At 44.8% G+C, this 16,765-nt stretch overlaps 1 protein-coding gene across 3 annotated transcripts in view; it reads right to left on the bottom strand.

The window, feature by feature from the left end:
• Positions 1-16,765, bottom strand: part of ATG7 (autophagy related 7) — a 203,711-nt gene that overhangs the window by 128,221 nt on the left and 58,725 nt on the right. For all 3 annotated transcript variants that reach the window (XM_069736767.1, XM_069736769.1, XM_069736768.1), the window contains exons 14-17: positions 13,939-14,142; positions 9,961-10,076; positions 8,774-8,849; positions 8,310-8,390 (exon numbers count right to left, since the gene is read on the bottom strand). In XM_069736767.1, the coding sequence (XP_069592868.1) occupies positions 8,310-8,390; positions 8,774-8,849; positions 9,961-10,076; positions 13,939-14,142 (477 nt within the window). The remainder of the gene's footprint in view (positions 1-8,309; positions 8,391-8,773; positions 8,850-9,960; positions 10,077-13,938; positions 14,143-16,765) is intronic.

Here is a 16,765-nt window from a genome sequence, read left to right as displayed (position 1 = left end):
ACTGTCCACATTTCAAAAGGAGAACAAAAATAAAATGGGCAAAATAAAACGTTTTGAAGAAGGAGGCTAAAATTACATGCATTTCTGATGACAGCACAGTTCATCATTTTTTGTGCATTAATATGATTTATTAACATTATATTCTTACAAATAGATTCTAGAAGTATATCCTTAGATGGGGAGCACTTATCTATCCAATTGCTCATTTTGCCTTTCTACCCAGTTAATTCTTCTCTTTTCCGTTAAATCTATGACATCACGTGATTGACAACTGACTAGTTGAATTTCTTCTAAGCTCTATGTAGAAACAGGAGGTCAGTTTTCACTGTATGAGTCATGAGTCATCACTGTAAAAGTCTATGGCAGGAAGGAGGAGGGAGCAGCTGGGTCAGGAGTCGAAGAGGGGAATGATAAATGCAGGGACATGAGACTTCCTGTTTCTACATAGAGCAGAGAAAAGAAATAGCTGGGTAGAAAGGCAAAATAAGCAATTGTAAGTACACAGTGCTATATAATATGACGACTGCAATATATTAAGAGGATCAAAACTTTGATGGGAGGAGGGGGGCTTCTTTAACAGCACAGGTCAAGATGTATTCTCCAGCTGTCCCAAAGAGAATGAAGTTAACGTTAAGCTGGCCATACACATTAGGTGGCTGATGGCCAAAACAAGCTTCGGCTGATCACACAACTTGTTCCTATGCTCTCAATGAGAGAGCCCCATGTCAACTGGTGGAATATCTCCAAGAGAACAATGCTATCAGCCAAAGCCATCGATATTAGAAGGGTCAGTGTATGGGGGCCTTTAAGGAGCGCCGGTCAAGCATGCGCACTAAACAGGGAAAAGAAGTTCAGAGAAGAGCTACCAGGGTGGTGAGTAGACTGCAAAGTATGTCCTATGGGAAAAGGATCTGGGAATGTTTAGCTTGCAAAAAAGAAGGCTAAGAGAAAATTTAATAGCTGTGTACAAATATCTAAGGAAAGTTGCAGTGTAGAGGGATCATCATTATTCTCATTTGCCCATGGAAACACGAGAAGCAATGGAATGAAACTGAAAGGTAGAAGATACAGATTAAGATATTAGAAAACACCTTTTTGACAGTGAGGGTGATCAATGAGTGGAAGAGGCTGCCACGAGAGGTGACGAGTTCTCCTTCAATGGAAGTCTTCAAACAGAGGCTGGACAGACATCTGTCTGAGATGGTTTAGTGAATCCTGTATTGAGCGGGGGGTTGGACATAATTGTCCTGGAGGTCCTTCCAACTCTAACATTCTAGGATTCTATGAGTCTTCCATTCTGCTGACCAGTGTGGGTCCGAGTGGCTGGACTTCCGCCAATCTAATAGATAAATATCTTCACAAACCTACAGTAGAAAACTTCACATTGAATGAAACTCTCTTCTCCTGTACTGGTGCCTTATCAAAATGTCATTAAAAGATAAATCATGAGAATTATTAGGATGGCGAACTTTATTAATATTTTACTAGATAAGCCAAGGTGCATTCACACTGAATAATTATCGCTCCAAGGAACAGTCGTCTTGCCGGGAACGCGGACAGATGATCAACCGGTAAGTGAGCAAAAAACGCTTGTCCATCTGGTGGAACGATTTTTCATCAGGCTTAAAAAATCATTGCTCTTGGTGGCGCTTCGTCCTGTGTAAACAGGGACAAGGCGCTGCTGAGAAAAATGGCAGCCTGTGCACACTGAGCCAACCTATTTCAGATCTTTCATTCTCAGAATTCCCAATTCATCAGAAACTCTGACTTTATTGAATACATATTTTTCCATTGACGGAGACACATGACAGTTGGTGCACGTAGAGTTTTATGCAGAACTGTCACTGATGTTTCAGGAGAACTTGCAGCAGAACGTCTGTGTCGGCCTCTAAGGCTACTTTCACACTAGCGTCGGAATCTCCCCGTCGCAATGCGTCGGGGAGAGATTCTGACGCTAGCTTTTAGTGCATTGGACAATGGAGGCAGCGGATGCATTTCTCCGGCGCATCCGCTGCCCCATTGTAAGGTGCAGGGAGGTGGGGGCGGAAAAAGCGGTCCGTCAGGAGCAAAAAACGTTACATGTAGCGTTTTTTGCTCCAGACGGTCCGCAGAAGCACGACGCATCCGTCGCTCGACGGATGCGACGTGTGGCAATCCGTCGCAAATGCAAGTCTATGGGGAAAAAACGCATCCTGCAAGCACTTTTGCAGGATGCGTTTTTTTCTGCAAAACGATGCATTGTGACGGATTGGCGAAAACGCTGGTGTGAAAGTAGCCTAACTCCTCCTCCTCCATAGAATTTTATAAGCACCAACTGTCATCTTCTATCTCCGGAATGGGAAAATCTGTCCTCACTGACCATGAAATGAAGGGGAAATATCAATCCAGAAGGAGAAAAAAAAAAACCAAATTTCTCTGATAAAGTGTATTACAAAAGTTAATTATTTTCATGTGTTCTATTGATTTATAAAAAAAAAAAAATTACAGTTGAGCTTTAAACATACGCTACGCTAAATCTTGTCCATTCGGCCATCAAGTGGCAAACGGCCTTGAAAAGGTAAAACTACCACTAGTGGAGTTGATAAGTGCACTTGTATGTTCGGCGTGCTCGGAAAAATGCTCAAGTCACCGCAGCCACATGCACCGCGGCTGTTCGGCAGCCACAACACACGCAGGGATAGCTGGTTTGTTAGGCAATTCCTGCATGTGTTGCGGCTGTCGAACGGCCACGAGACATGCAGCCGCGGCGACTCGAGCATTTTTTCCAGCACGCCGCACATACTCGATTAGGACTCGAGCGTGCTTAGAAAACACCGTATCTGAGCACGCTCGCCCAGTAATCGAACCAGCAGATTTCAGTAGGACCAGCCAACCATCTGAGGTGTATGGCGGGCCGACAGATGTCATCGGGGCATAGAAGAATCGGACAAAAGTTTGATCCTTTTGTTCTCCCTACAGATAAGCTACCACAAAGGCGACCATTGTTAGGTATGGGGGAGTCGGGAGAGAGAGCTGCTGGCGAAATAAGCTTTTTACAGCTAAATCGCACATGTTTGTGACTTAACAATCCATTGTTTTTTTTGGAAAAATGATTGAACACTATTTTTCCACTGGCCTCACCTTCCATATGAAGCACACAGAAATGACAATAAAGAATATAATTGGAACATTATGCTAATATGCTGCAAAAGTCATTCTAAGAGGTAACGAAGGAGAGCCACGCTGACCATGACCCCAACATCAGTTTTATTTTGCTACTGTACAAACAGAGATTAGCAGATCACATTTACCAGCAAAATGAGAGCAGCAAGCAAAAGCTTCTCAGCAAACAAAGGAATCTGATATTTGTGATAGATTAAAAACCAGTCATTCTGACAACACTGGGAACGTTCATCAGACAGTTTGGTCTTTCCAAATACTTCATTCTTAATACCGTGTACTTAGTTAAAGGGAAACTCCAGTAATTCCCTAATCCTGTAAACTCTCTACTCCATTATTCATTAGGGACACCATAAATGGGAGCGGCCCAAAAACATTCTGGCGATTGATTACCGTTCCGTAGAAGTTCAAAGCTACCATATATGGAGCCACCAAGTTCAAAGCTACCATATATGGAGCCACGAAGGTCAAAGCTACCATATATGGAGCCACCAAGTTCAAAGCTACCATATATGGAGCCACCAAGTTCAAAGCTACCATATATGGAGCCACGAAGGTCAAAGCTACCATATATGGAGCCACCAAGTTCAAAGCTACCATATATGGAGCCACCAAGGTCAAAGCTACCATATATGGAGCCACCAAGTTCAAAGCTACCATATATGGAGCCATAGTATAGCACTCATATGCATTTCAAAGGCAGCCCTGCCCATCAATAAAAAAAATAAAAAAATTGGCACTAGATCACTACAGTGACATACGAGGCGAAGGTACCGATGTGCTGCAGTTGAAGCTCTACCAGTTAAAAAAAAAAAAAAATTGGCAATAAATCAATGGTAAAGTCACCTTTCACAACAGAACATTTACCAGTACCAACTGAGAAGAAACACTGGAGAGGACGGTTTTCACTAAAAAGGGCGCCATCAGGTGTACACAGAGTTACTAATAAGCAATGCTGGAAACTATACCCAAATTGGCTCTCTTCCAGAAGGACAGAATATGATCGTGCATCAGCCATTTCTAGGCAGCAGACTGCACAAAAGGCTCCTCATCCAGTTAACCTGCGACCCGCTGGGCTGTGATGAGGGGCAAAAAAACAAACAGCGCTCTAGAACTAAGCTTCAGGTGCGACTGATGTTAGAGAGTAAGCTATGTTCTAAAGAAGGGCTAGTCTGCCAATAAATAAGCTTCGATCCAGTCTACTTCTTAGGCCGGGGTCACACATGCGAGAAACTCGCACGAGTCTCACATCTATATACCCCGCACTTGGACCGCTCCAAGCTACACAGAAATACATGGAGCCGCACTCTCCGGTCCCGAGTGTCAGCGTCAGTGCCGGGTAATGAGATGTGAGACTCGTGCGACTTTCTTACAAGTGGGACCCCGCGGCCTTATACATCACCATAAATATCTGGGGTTGAGCGAATGATCTAAATAAATCCTCAAATATAAGTCTGCGATAATTCTGTTACTAATCTAATTCTTCTATAAATGAAATTAAAACACAGAACCTCTTTCAACAACATAATATTTAACCAATGAGGCAGATTTTCACCAATTGGAACAGATTGTCTTTAGTAACAGACATACGGCAGACTTTGCAATTATCGTTAAACCTGTATTCCAGTGATTTTTTATTTTATTCTGTAATATATATATATTACAGAATATATATATATATATATTTTTTTTTTTATGAAATAGAATAGACTACAATACACAGGTTCTTGACAGGGATGCTAGAAACCTTTATCACGGTTACTGATGATGATTAGACAGCTCTCTTCACATAGTTATAACAATGAACATCACAATTCAGCTTCCATGACTTGTCAATTAACTTGTATAGGAAAATAGAAAAGGAAGAATGGTCAAAGTGTCTTTCAAGCAGACAGTGATGGTACTGGCATTAGCTTAGAATATGGAAATGTACTGATAAGATATGGGATTTAAAGCGGCGTGAAATAATCTTGATATCAAGATGGAGTCCGAAGAGAGACAAACAGGAAGCTGAGCTGCAGGAATGAAGATAAGTGTAGAGTGTGATTGGTAATTAGAGGGGGAAGGAAGGGGACATTGAACTATTCCTTTACCAATATTTTATAACCATTACTAACACTGACCTACAAAGCCATCTAAAATTTGTAACCTCCCAATATTCTTCAACATGTAATCTTGAGTCCTCACAAGACCTCCATCTCTCCTCCACCCCCGGACATTCCTCACCCAATCGCCTTCAAAACATCCCCCGAGTATCAATCATCCTCCGAAATCCTGTGCACCAACACGTCTGATTGCCTTCAACATTCAGACCCTTCAGACAGAACCAGAGAACCCATCTCTTCAAAGACCGCTTACAACCACCCCACTGCTGCCACCTGACCATCCTGACCACCGGAGATACCTACAGTCTCCCTCCCCATTACTCCGTGGGCTGAAAGCCCGCGAGGGCAGGGTCCTCTCCCCTTTGTACCAGTCTGTTACTGATATTTTGTTCCCTGTATTTTGTATGTAAACCCTTTTTACATGTACAGCACCACGGAATCAATGGTGCTCTAAAAAGAAATAATAAAAAAGGAGTCTTCGCTGTGCCGCTCCGATGCAGAGATATTCACATTTGTCCCTATTGGAGTGCAATATGAGACATCTAAGCTTATAGTTCAACTGGGCGTTTCTTCAGAGTTTTCTCTGGAGGGGGGTGTACTTTCACCCCCAACTACCAGATGCTGCCAAACACAGCTCGGCGGCGTCCAAGACTGCTAGATCAGCTGTCGAGCTGCGATTGTCGGGAAGACTGAAGAAATGTCCAGTTGGCCTGCAAGAAGAAATTTCACATACTGCGCTCCAAAAGCAACTCGTATGAATATCTCTGCAATGGAGCGACGCAGCGGAAAAAGGAAAAAAAAAAGCAGCAGAATCAGGAGAGCTCAGGGATTTAAACAAATCTTTAACTCACTCGTCTTTAACATAAGCGGAGAAGAGTTACAGTTCTTGCAAAGTGCCATACCCCTTTATTGACCTCATCCTCCTGCATATCTAATTTCCCAGAGGAGCAGTGCATGGCCTAAAAGTCTCCTTACACCGACAAGGAGGAGAGATGGGAGCCCTTTATTCTAGAAATGAATTCCACTGATCGACATGTACGAGATGATATCCGGTATATAAAGGGCGGCAAGTCCTCTACGATGGCGCTATGTATCATTACAGGGCTGTGTTACACAAGCTTTTCTTACCATTTCTTTTGAAGCAATGTGGATGAAATTTACACAGACTTATTAGAACACAAAAGCTACGATTTGAGCAAACATCAAACCCTTTCACCTAGTTTTTGCAGAAATCCCCCGTCTGCACTCACAATCCAATTTCCTTCAAATGTTCAAATAGTTCCAACCAGTGGAGGGAAAGTCAGTGGGGAATCTGGCAAGAGCCGAGAAGGGAGATAAAAGACACATCTGGCTGCAAGAAGAAACATGTGCAGGGTAAAGTCTTCATAGGAACGGATCTTCTCCAGCCATAAGGAGGAGATCCTGGCAACATCACAGAATACAACTTCAACAACTTTGAGGATTAACATTTTTCTTTTACAAAAAGTAACAATATTTCTGGACCTTTTTGAAAAGACCCAACGTGTACGATTTCTATTGGAGCAAGCTTTACATCTTTGTTTCCTCCCTTAACGACTGCACGCAGTGAGCGCTGTGAGAATTCACATAGCTGCAGACTTGTACGGCACGCCTGGACAACCCCTTTAAGATGGCATTCGTCATTTCCAGACCTCATGGTTATTCAGTTTTCAGCATGATTAATGTTCCTGATTTTGCGCTTGTGGTAGTCTCTCCCTGTAATATAGGCTGGATTTGGGGGTCTGTGAGTATTCAGAGTGCAGCTTTTTTAGGGATAAGCGGACCCATGGAAATTTGGGTTTGTCAGGTTAGACCGAACTTTAGTCCAAGGTACATTTCGGGTACCAGAACTGTGCCCGAACGTGACCCAAAACGTCATAGAAATCAATGGGGACCCAAGTTTAGGCTCTGTCTGTCTCTCTTCTTCCTGAAATGGAAAACGGACTTCCAAGAGAAGTCCATGCTTGGAGTTCAGAACCGGACACTAGACGTCTATAACGAACCCTGAACTTTATAGATCGGGTTCGCTCATCTCTACCTCGCTTCTATCCTGCACAGCTTCTATTCTGCACAGCTTCTAACCTGCACAGCTTCTAACCTGCACAGCTTCTATCCTGCACAGCTTCTATCCTGCACAGCTTCTATCCTGCACAGCTTCTATCCTGCACAGCTTCTATCCTGCACAGCTTCTATCCTGCACAGCTTCTATCCTGCACAGCTTCTATCCTGCACAGCTTCTAACCTGCACAGCTTCTAACCTGCACAGCTTCTATCCTGCACAGCTTCTATCCTGCACAGCTCCTATCCTGCACAGCTCCTATCCTGCACAGCTTCTATCCTGCACAGCTTCTATCCTGCACAGCTTCTATCCTGCACAGCTTCTATCCTGCACAGCTTCCCCTTCCATGTGCTTTTTTTCTTTTCTACAGCCTGTTTTCTTTACTCTCGCCAAGATATTTCCAAAAGGCACCGCTAGAGGGAAAGGATCAATCCTAACAGTAAATATTGACCTTTTAAATAACAGATGAAACTTTAGATGGCTCTGGGATGAACAATGGTTTAGCAGCTATTTTGGCTGGCAGCCATTTTGTCAGACTTCTCCATACACAGCAACGCTGGCTTGGCCGAGTGCTTTCATGTTCTCTATGAGAAAGCCGCTGCCAGACAACTCTGGCAGAGGCTTATTTCCTAGACGAAAATCAGCAGTCCAAACGCCATGCAATGCTCGCTGGGAAATAAAATATGTAAATAGCCTCTTCATAGGATCTCCCATGGCATCTATTGGAAGTCGCGATACGATCAGTAAACATCGGCCCTTTAAAAAGGCTCACATTGCGCAAAAAAGCAAGCCCTCCTGTGGATAAGTAGACGCAAAAAATAAAAAGTGATAAAACAAGGGGAAAAATATATGTTATTAATAAACCTAAAAAAAAAATCTGTAATTTCCAAAGACTGACTATAAAAGTAGTATAGCAAACATGAATGAAAACGATAAAAAGGATGGAAATGCAAATCGCAGCACGTTACCTTTACAGAACAGGCTGTACACTTGTCAAAAGCCAGGCTGACAGGCAAAACATTGTCAAATCTTGATAAGAAACCTCGAATCTGGGGAAAGAAAATGAATAAATAAAACAATGTTCCCAACATGACTACGGTAATTTTCCCTTTAAGTTCAGTCTGAGCAGTGGACTGACAAAAATAAATGATACCACAGCGCCACCTTGTGTACGAGATACAGAATGCACTCTGCAAAAAATTGAAACGTTAAAAATGTTTCATACATGTAATCATGTGTAGTGATAATCTCCTGCTGATAAACCTCTGATTGTATTGAAACAGCAAAACACAGCCCAGTAAGTGACATCACTGGAATCAGGGACTCTGTCCCTACTTTATGCTGCTCTCAGATTACATACCAATGTAACTAAGTGTGATTCTACACAATATAAAAGGTACAAGTCATCTGGTATCAATGAGAGTACAATTACCTGATGTGGTACGAGGCCCAAAGAAGTCGGGGGCTCATTCATCCGGTCATCACTGCTACTTGCCACAGCGTAACCTCTGGGAAGATAAAACATACGACCTTTGTTCATTGCAAAGACGAGATACATTTAATCTTGCCAAATAATACAGCTTGTGAGGCCATAACCATTTTTTACTTTATCCTTATAGCGGTTACAACTCGGCTTTCCTGATACACAGCGCCAAATCTCCTGCATATTCATACAGTTAAAGGGATCGGGTCATGAGAAATTAGCCTATTCAACAAATGCCACAAGGGCAAATTATTCAATCTAAAAAAAAAACTGTGGCACATTTATCAGAGTGGCCGATGTAGATGCAATCACTGGGCCCAGTGATTGGCTGCAGTGGTCATTGTGGAGCCGTAATCGTGACATGACAATCATCAGGGGCAGTGGCGGAGACTCGGCACTGGAGATATGACCAGTGAGTAAACCTCTGTCTGTTATTTTTGGCCCTTGGGAGTCTATTTTATTATTTCATTATCAGAAACCTCCTGATATTACTTGGCCTAAACTCTCATCTAAGGCTACCTTAAAAATAGACATTTCAATGGATTTTTCAAAATTTAAACATAGTACCTCATCCAATTGGCGCCGCTCCGCTGATTCTGGAACAGCTTTTCTTTTTCTTCTGTGTCCCTTTGTCCCAAAGTTATGCCTCCTAGAAATAAAGATGCAAATGTTCTCTTCAACTAACTGGGCGTGTACCTGAGAACTTCTCTGTGGGTGCGGCTGTGTTTTGATTGGCCAGTATCAAGCAAACTCTTACAGAGGAGTTCTGTGATACACTCCCAGTTAGGTGAAAGGGAAAATTTGCATCTTTCTTACCAAGGGGCATAACTTTGGGACAGTGGGGCGCAGACGAAAAAGAAAAACTGTTCCAGAATCAGAGGAGCATCGGCAATCGGTGGAGGGACGCAGTTTAAATGTAAGAAATCAAGTGAAACAATCCCTTAAAGTGATAAAATTCTGGCTGCTTTTCACAAAAGAAAGCAAGTCCTGCACAAACTGGGCCACCGCTCTATTGAAGGCCATTAATTGATAGTTGACGCTCCAAGAAGTGGAACCAAAGGCACAAATGCCGTATGCGGACTTTGTGCCAGAGATGCCCAACATAGGAATCATAGGTAAAATATATTTTAACTTACCCTTCAGGATGCTGCAAAACGGACACCATAAGTTCCACTGCTAAAGCTCCAGCGATCATGGACAGCCCTGGCCGGCTCACAGTACACTGCTGGTCCAGCGTGCGGTCTCTCGTGGACTACAAGAAATAAAAGACGCTTTTGAAGCATAACTAATAACCAGGAAAGAAGGAAAAGCACTTGGCGCTGTCAGCATTAGAAGGAGGACACAGGCTCAATTATCTTTTACATTTTTCCCATAAAGCATTCAATAGGAAAGATGGAAATAATAGAGGATTGAGCATACCAACATACGATATGCCTAATCCTCATTTCCGCTGACATCACTCATTAGGGAACAATAGGTCATTGGATCCTGCCAATGTTTATGGGATGGTGCGATATGTCAGCATCAATTGTCCTGTAGAGACAAGCGAATCGATTTGCAGGACCCTGGTCGGTATTCTGTGGCTACTAGCCCTAAGAACTGCCTCCTAAATGATGGCATCCACGGCTCTTTCTTTGATTAGTCCACCTGGTGTAACCTTATCGTTGAGGTGTGACAGGCAGGCTAATCAAATGAGGAGCTGTGGATGGCATTGAGTAGGGTCAGGCTCCCAGGGTACCCGTCCAGCAGCCACGGAATACTGAACTGGCCACTGGACGTGGGCTCTGATAATTTACTTGCACGTCTTTATTGTCCAATTAAAGGCTACTTTCACACTTCCGTCTTTTAGAATCAGTCACAATCCGTCAAAGTGTTGAAAAGACGGATCCTGTGCAGATTGTAAAAAACGGATTCACTGGATCCTGTTTTTTGACGGATCCGTCGATGCAGCAGCTGCAGGAAAAATGGGTTAAATTAAAGGAATAGAAATCCTTTCAGGCATGCTCAGTGTAAAAAAACGGAATCTGTTGCTGGATTCCGTCATTTGACGGACAGCAACGGATCCTGCGCCTATGGGCTTCCATTCTAGCCAACGACGGACGCCGCAGGATCTGTCACTGTACGTTTTTTCGCTGCAGACAAAAAAACGTTACATTGAATGTTTTTTTCCAGACGACGGTCTGCCAAAACACGACGGATCCGTCGCACGACGGTTGCGACGTGTGGCCATCCGTCGAGATCCATCGCTAATACAAGTCTATGGGAAAAAAACGGATCCTGCGGGAACATTTGCAGGATCCGTTTTTTCCCCAAAATGACGCATTGCAACGGATCTGAAAAGACGGAAGTGTGAAAGTAGCCAAAGTAAATTATACTTATATATGTGTTTAACAGTAGGTGGGACAACTTACTAATCGCCCCAAGTCCTGACAGCCTCTCCATTTCCTGCCCTATGCTCTACAATGGAGAGCGTTTCCTTATTGGCATGTCATCAGTGCGGAGGGCTGCTTATTTCTTTTTTTTTTACCAAGTAACAAAATTCAAAGTGAATGAACAGAAGATAAATCAAAATAAAATCAATATTTGGTGTGTCCACCCTTTGCCTTCAAAACATCAACAATTTTTCTAGGTACATCTGCACAGTTCTTGAAGAAACTTGGCACGGAGGTTGTTCAAAACATCTTGGAGGACTAACCACAGATCTTCCGTGGATGTCGCTTGTGCAAATCCCCTCTTTGTCTTCATGTATAATCCCACACAGACTCAGTGTCCTTTGCCGACCTCTGTATCTTTGGTCCAAAAAGTTGCCATTCCTCAAAGCTGGCAAATACAGGCAGCTACTTATCCACCAAATAGCATCAGGAAGGCGTCTGATTGACTCCAAATATATTCTGTGGCGGAACAAAGACTCCAAAACATCCAGCCAATGTCATTAAGAACGGTCTTCAGCATAAAAAAACAACAAGGTTTCCTAAAAGTGATGATTACACGAAAAGACAGAAGGATTTGAACAAGTGGCATCTGTGGTTAATTCTCTAAGATGTTTGGAACAACCTTCCTGCCGAGTTCCATCAAAAATTGTATGAGTGTACCTAGAAGAACTGATGCTTTTATGCCGTTATGAAGGCACAGGGCGGTCATAAAATATTGATGTGATTCAGATTTCTCTTTTTTTCATTCACTTTCCATTTTGATTGATAAAAATAAACTTTGTACACAGGACTTTTCCAGCACTTGCGTCACTGAGTAAGGCTGGTTTCACATTTGCGTTTTATTTTTTGCGTTTTTACGCAAAAAAAGCATGCGTTTTTTTCCCTATACTTAACATTACAAACGCATGCGTTTTTTTGCATGCGTTTTGACAACGCATGCGTTTTTTCTCTGCATGCGTTGTCTTGCAGAAATGCAACATGTAGTATTTCTAGCGGCGTTTTTTTGCCGCAAAAAAACGCATGTGTTTTTTTGCGGCAAAAAAAACATATTGATGTCTATGTAAACGCATGCGTTTTAAGCACATGCGTTTGCAAACGTTTTTAAATGCATCCGTTTTTATAGAAAAACACGAATACACACTGATAAGCCAGCCCCCAACCCTAACCCTAAGGATCCTAACCCAAAGGGTTAGGATCCCTAGGGTTAGGGCTAGGGTTAGGGTTTGTGTTAGAGTTTGGGTTAGGGGTAGAGTTTGGGTTAGGGTTAGAGTTTGGGTTAGAGTTTGTGTTCGGGTTAGAGTTTGGGTTAGGGTTAGAGTTTGGGTTAGGATCCCTAGGGTTACTAGGGATCCTAACACTAACCCTAGGTATTTCTGTTTATAGTGGGTTTTCTAGTTGATTTTGATGATTGGCAGCTGTCACACACTTCTCATCATGCGTTTCAAAAACGCAAACGCAGGAAAAAACGCATGTAAACGCGTCAAAACGCCGCATTTGTGTTAAAACATGCAAAAACGCAGGCGCCTAAAAAACGCAGCGTTTAAACATGTTTTTCACCAAATGTGTTTGCGTTTAAAACGCTGCGTTTTTAAACGCAAATGTGAAACCAGCCTTAGTTACATATACATTCCTCAATATTGAAATTGCAACACCAAGAAGTCATGGAATTATGGAAATCCCAGGATGGACTGACATGTCAATGACGTGCAAAGGATGAAAAACTGGAAATAAAATGTTCAAAACAGCTCAATTTATTAATTATAGAGTAAGAGAAACACGGACAGAAGTCCTCGCACTTGAAGCCTTGGCTACTATCAAGGAGGTCATTAGCGATTGAAAAATCTTCTGCCGTGCAGAATACACTTGGGAAAATCAGCAAGATCCTCCGCTGGCAGCGCTCTTTAGAATTTGCCGACCAATGACGTCCCAAATGTGAGATAGGAGGCAAGTCTGGAGATGCTGTAGGCCGTGATTGCACTTTTAGGCCACGCACGCTGCTCACAGTAGCACAAGGGACACTGGTGAAAACTGACTCGTGGTTATACGAACTAAACAATGTAACGCCAAGATGTTAAGAACATTCAGCTACCGTACAGTATGCCACAGAACCCCATAATTCTGGGAGCAGGAACATTGTGACATTCCCTTATGAAGGTGGAGTTACCATGAGGCCTTCAGACCAAGCACTGGCTATCATTGCAGCACTCATCACTGAAGAGGATAGACCTCCATTCCAGTCTGCTTGGCCATCTTGCTCTGCACCATGATAGCCTTTGACAGAGGTGGAGCAATTTTAATTACGAGACCTCCAAGAGGGAATGTGACATCAGTCCTTACTCCTAGGACCATGGTGTGGTGTAGCATAACGTATAGTAGCTGGACCCCTCTACTATTTATTTCCGGTACACCAACAGCTCAGCGTTACGTTGATTTGATGGTGGAAGCACTGATATGGCAAATTCTCCATGGTACCATGGTCTACCCATCCTGTGATTTCCATAATTCCAAGACCTTTCCTTCTGGGAGCTGCGATTTCAATATTGAGGATGAGGAGTGCACTTATGAAGGATTACAGAACAGTTTAGGAATAGAAGGATTTGGGACTTGGGAGTAAGAGAGATCTCAGAGGAGATATAATCTTTTACCTACATACAGAGGATAAAGCATGGATATCATACTTACGTCCCCTGGTGCCACCACATCATTACAGAAGTAGCAGCCAAGTTTGTATCCGGGGATGTTGGAGAACAAAGACGACCCCAGGAGATCGGACGCGCCGCCGGCAGTATTGGAGTGTGAATCATTGGCCTCCTCCGGTTTCCCTTTCTTCAACCCGTGTCTCATCACCACAAAGGTGTCAAACCCCAGAGCAGCGTTGATGACTAACTGTGGACGCAGGAGAGAAATAACAAGCCTGGAAGTGTCAGAAAGTCATCAGATGGTTTACATCATGCACTGACCACTTTATCACAGACATTAACGATTCACAGTGAGCAGATCTCACAGAGGCTCGGTGACCATGTACCTGCTCCGTAACATTTATAAGAATTTTCCAAATTATTTCCCATGCAAACAAGTCAAGCATTCAGCCAACAAATCAAGTGCCCACTTGTTGGACGATTACATCTTCTACGCAAGCAGGCCATTTTTGGCGGTACATCCTTTGGTATTGAATGAAATGTGCTGCCGTTAATGCAAACTGCATGGGAAGGAGCGATGACCATGATTGGTCGCTCTCATACTGCTTGCAATCTGCACCATGTAAATTAGCTAATCGAGAGCAATCGCTTATCGGCACGCTTTTTTGGCCCAAAAAATCTGTCCGTGTAAAAAAGGAATCCAAGTGCAACGATATTTGAATTTATTATCCATTCAGGTTTTAATCTTCTGCCATGTTAGATGACATGGTTAGTGCAAACTCAGATGTCTGTGAAGCACGGTCCGTGTATGGAGCACAATGCACGGACTGGCCATGGTTTGCCAGACCCTAACTTAACAGGATATATGAGTCGGCCAAATGTGGGTCAGGACACCTGTGGCTGGTTGGTTCAACTCAGTCCGTACTCAGAACCGCGGTCAATGGGGTTTGAATTGCCATCTGCAATGTACTGCAACCTCAACAAGCAAGTCCAACTGGTTGCTATGTTTTGCGAACTTGCTTTACAGTATACATAGTGGGTTGCAGTGTGACCTCATTCACCAGGGGCAGGCTGTGATGAAGCAGTGGCATGGATAGATTTTTGTTGAGAACGCGAGAGCGGTTGGGAGAGGAAGCGAGAGCGGGCGAAAGCAAGATCAGGCGGAAGCAAGAGGAAGCGAGAAGAAGCGAAAGCGGGCGGAAGTGAGAGCAGGCGAAAGCGAGGAGCGACAGCAGGTGAAAGAAAGAGGCAGCGAGAGGGGGCAAAAGAGGGAGTGAGAAGGAGCGAAAGCGAGAAGGAGCGAAAGCGGGCAGAAGCAAGAAGGAGCAAGAGCGGGCGGAAGTGAGAGCAGGCGAAAGCAAGAAGGAGCGAGAGCGGGCAGAAGCAGGAGGGAGCGAGGGTGGGTGGAAGTGAGAGCAGGTGGAGAGTGGGCGGAAGAGAGAAGGAGCAAGAGCGGGCGAAAGCAAGAAGGAGCAATAGCGGGCGGAAGCGAGAAGGAGCGAAAGCGGGCGGAAGAAAAAAGAAGCGAGAGCAGGCGGAAGCAAGAAGGAGCGAGAGCAGGCGAAAGTGAGCAGGAGCGAAAGTGAGAAGGAGCGAGAATGGGCTGAAGCAGGAGCGAAAGTGAGAAGGAGCGAGAATGGGCTGAAGCAGGAGGGAGCGAGAGTGGGTGGAAGTGAGAGCAGATGGAAGCGAGAGCGGGCAGAAGAGAGAAGGAGCGAGAGCGGGCAGAAGCAAGAAGGAGCGAGAGCGGGCGAAAGCGAGAAGGAGCGAAAGCGGGCGGAAGTGAGAGCGGGCGAAAGCGAGAAGGAGCGAGAGCGGGCGGAAGCAAGAAGGAGCGAGAGCGGGCGGAAGCAAGAAGGAGCGAGAGCAGGCGAAAGCGAGAAGGAGCGAAAGCAGGCGAAAGTGAGCAGGAGCGAAAGTGAGAAGGAGCGAGAGTGGGCGGAAGCAGGAGGGAGCGAGAGTGGGTGGAAGCGAGAGCGGGCGGAAGCAAGAAGGAGCGAGAGCGGGCGGAAGCAAGAAGGAGCGAGAGCGGGCGGAAGCAAGAAGGAGCGAGAGCGGGCGGAAGCAAGAAGGAGCGAGAGCAGGCGAAAGCGAGAAGGAGCGAGAGCAGGCAGAAGCAGGAGGGAGCGAGGGTGGGTGGAAGGGAGAGCAGGTGGAAGCGAGAGCGGGCGGAAGCGAGAAGGAGCGAGATCGGGCGGAAGCGAGAAGGAGCGAGAGCGGGCGGAAGCGAGAAGGAGCGAGAGCGGGCGGAAGCGAGAAGGAGCGAGAGCGGGCGGAAGCGAGAAGGAGCGAGAGCGGGCGGAAGCGAGAAGGAGCGAGAGCGGGCGGAAGCGAGAAGGAGCGAGAGCGGGCGGAAGCGAGAAGGAGCGAGAGCGGGCGGAAGCGAGAAGGAGCGAGAGCGGGCGGAAGCGAGAAGGAGCGAGAGCCGGCGGAAGCGAGAAGGAGCGAGAGCGGGCGGAAGCGAGAGCGGATGGAAGTGAGAGGGATGCTGCACAGGAAAAACTGCTTCAGCTAGCAGCACCGGTGAGCACATGTTTCGGACCACCATGCTGCTGGTCAGAACTTTCTATGACGAGTGCACTGTTCTCCTGCACAGTAAGACGGCAGGCATGGGAGCGGTGCACTCCTCTTGTAGATGGTTGTCACATCTTCAGAAGCAAAATAATAGTATAAAATAATGTTAAATTCAGCCACATGTATGTTTTATCACAATAGGATGTAAAGTTTAATACAAAAATAAAAAGTTCTATCTTCCTAGCAGTAACAGTACACGTTTCCTTCCCTTTTCTAGGCGAGCAGAGGCTGAGTCACTGCCCAACCTTATAAAACCGGGGCTCAGATCACGACCCTTTACAACCTCTGCCCATAAA

This window comes from Ranitomeya imitator, chromosome 8, assembly GCF_032444005.1.
Source record: "Ranitomeya imitator isolate aRanImi1 chromosome 8, aRanImi1.pri, whole genome shotgun sequence".
Classification (NCBI taxonomy): Eukaryota; Metazoa; Chordata; class Amphibia; order Anura; family Dendrobatidae; genus Ranitomeya; species Ranitomeya imitator.
This window is presented reverse-complemented; position numbering and strand designations above follow the sequence as displayed.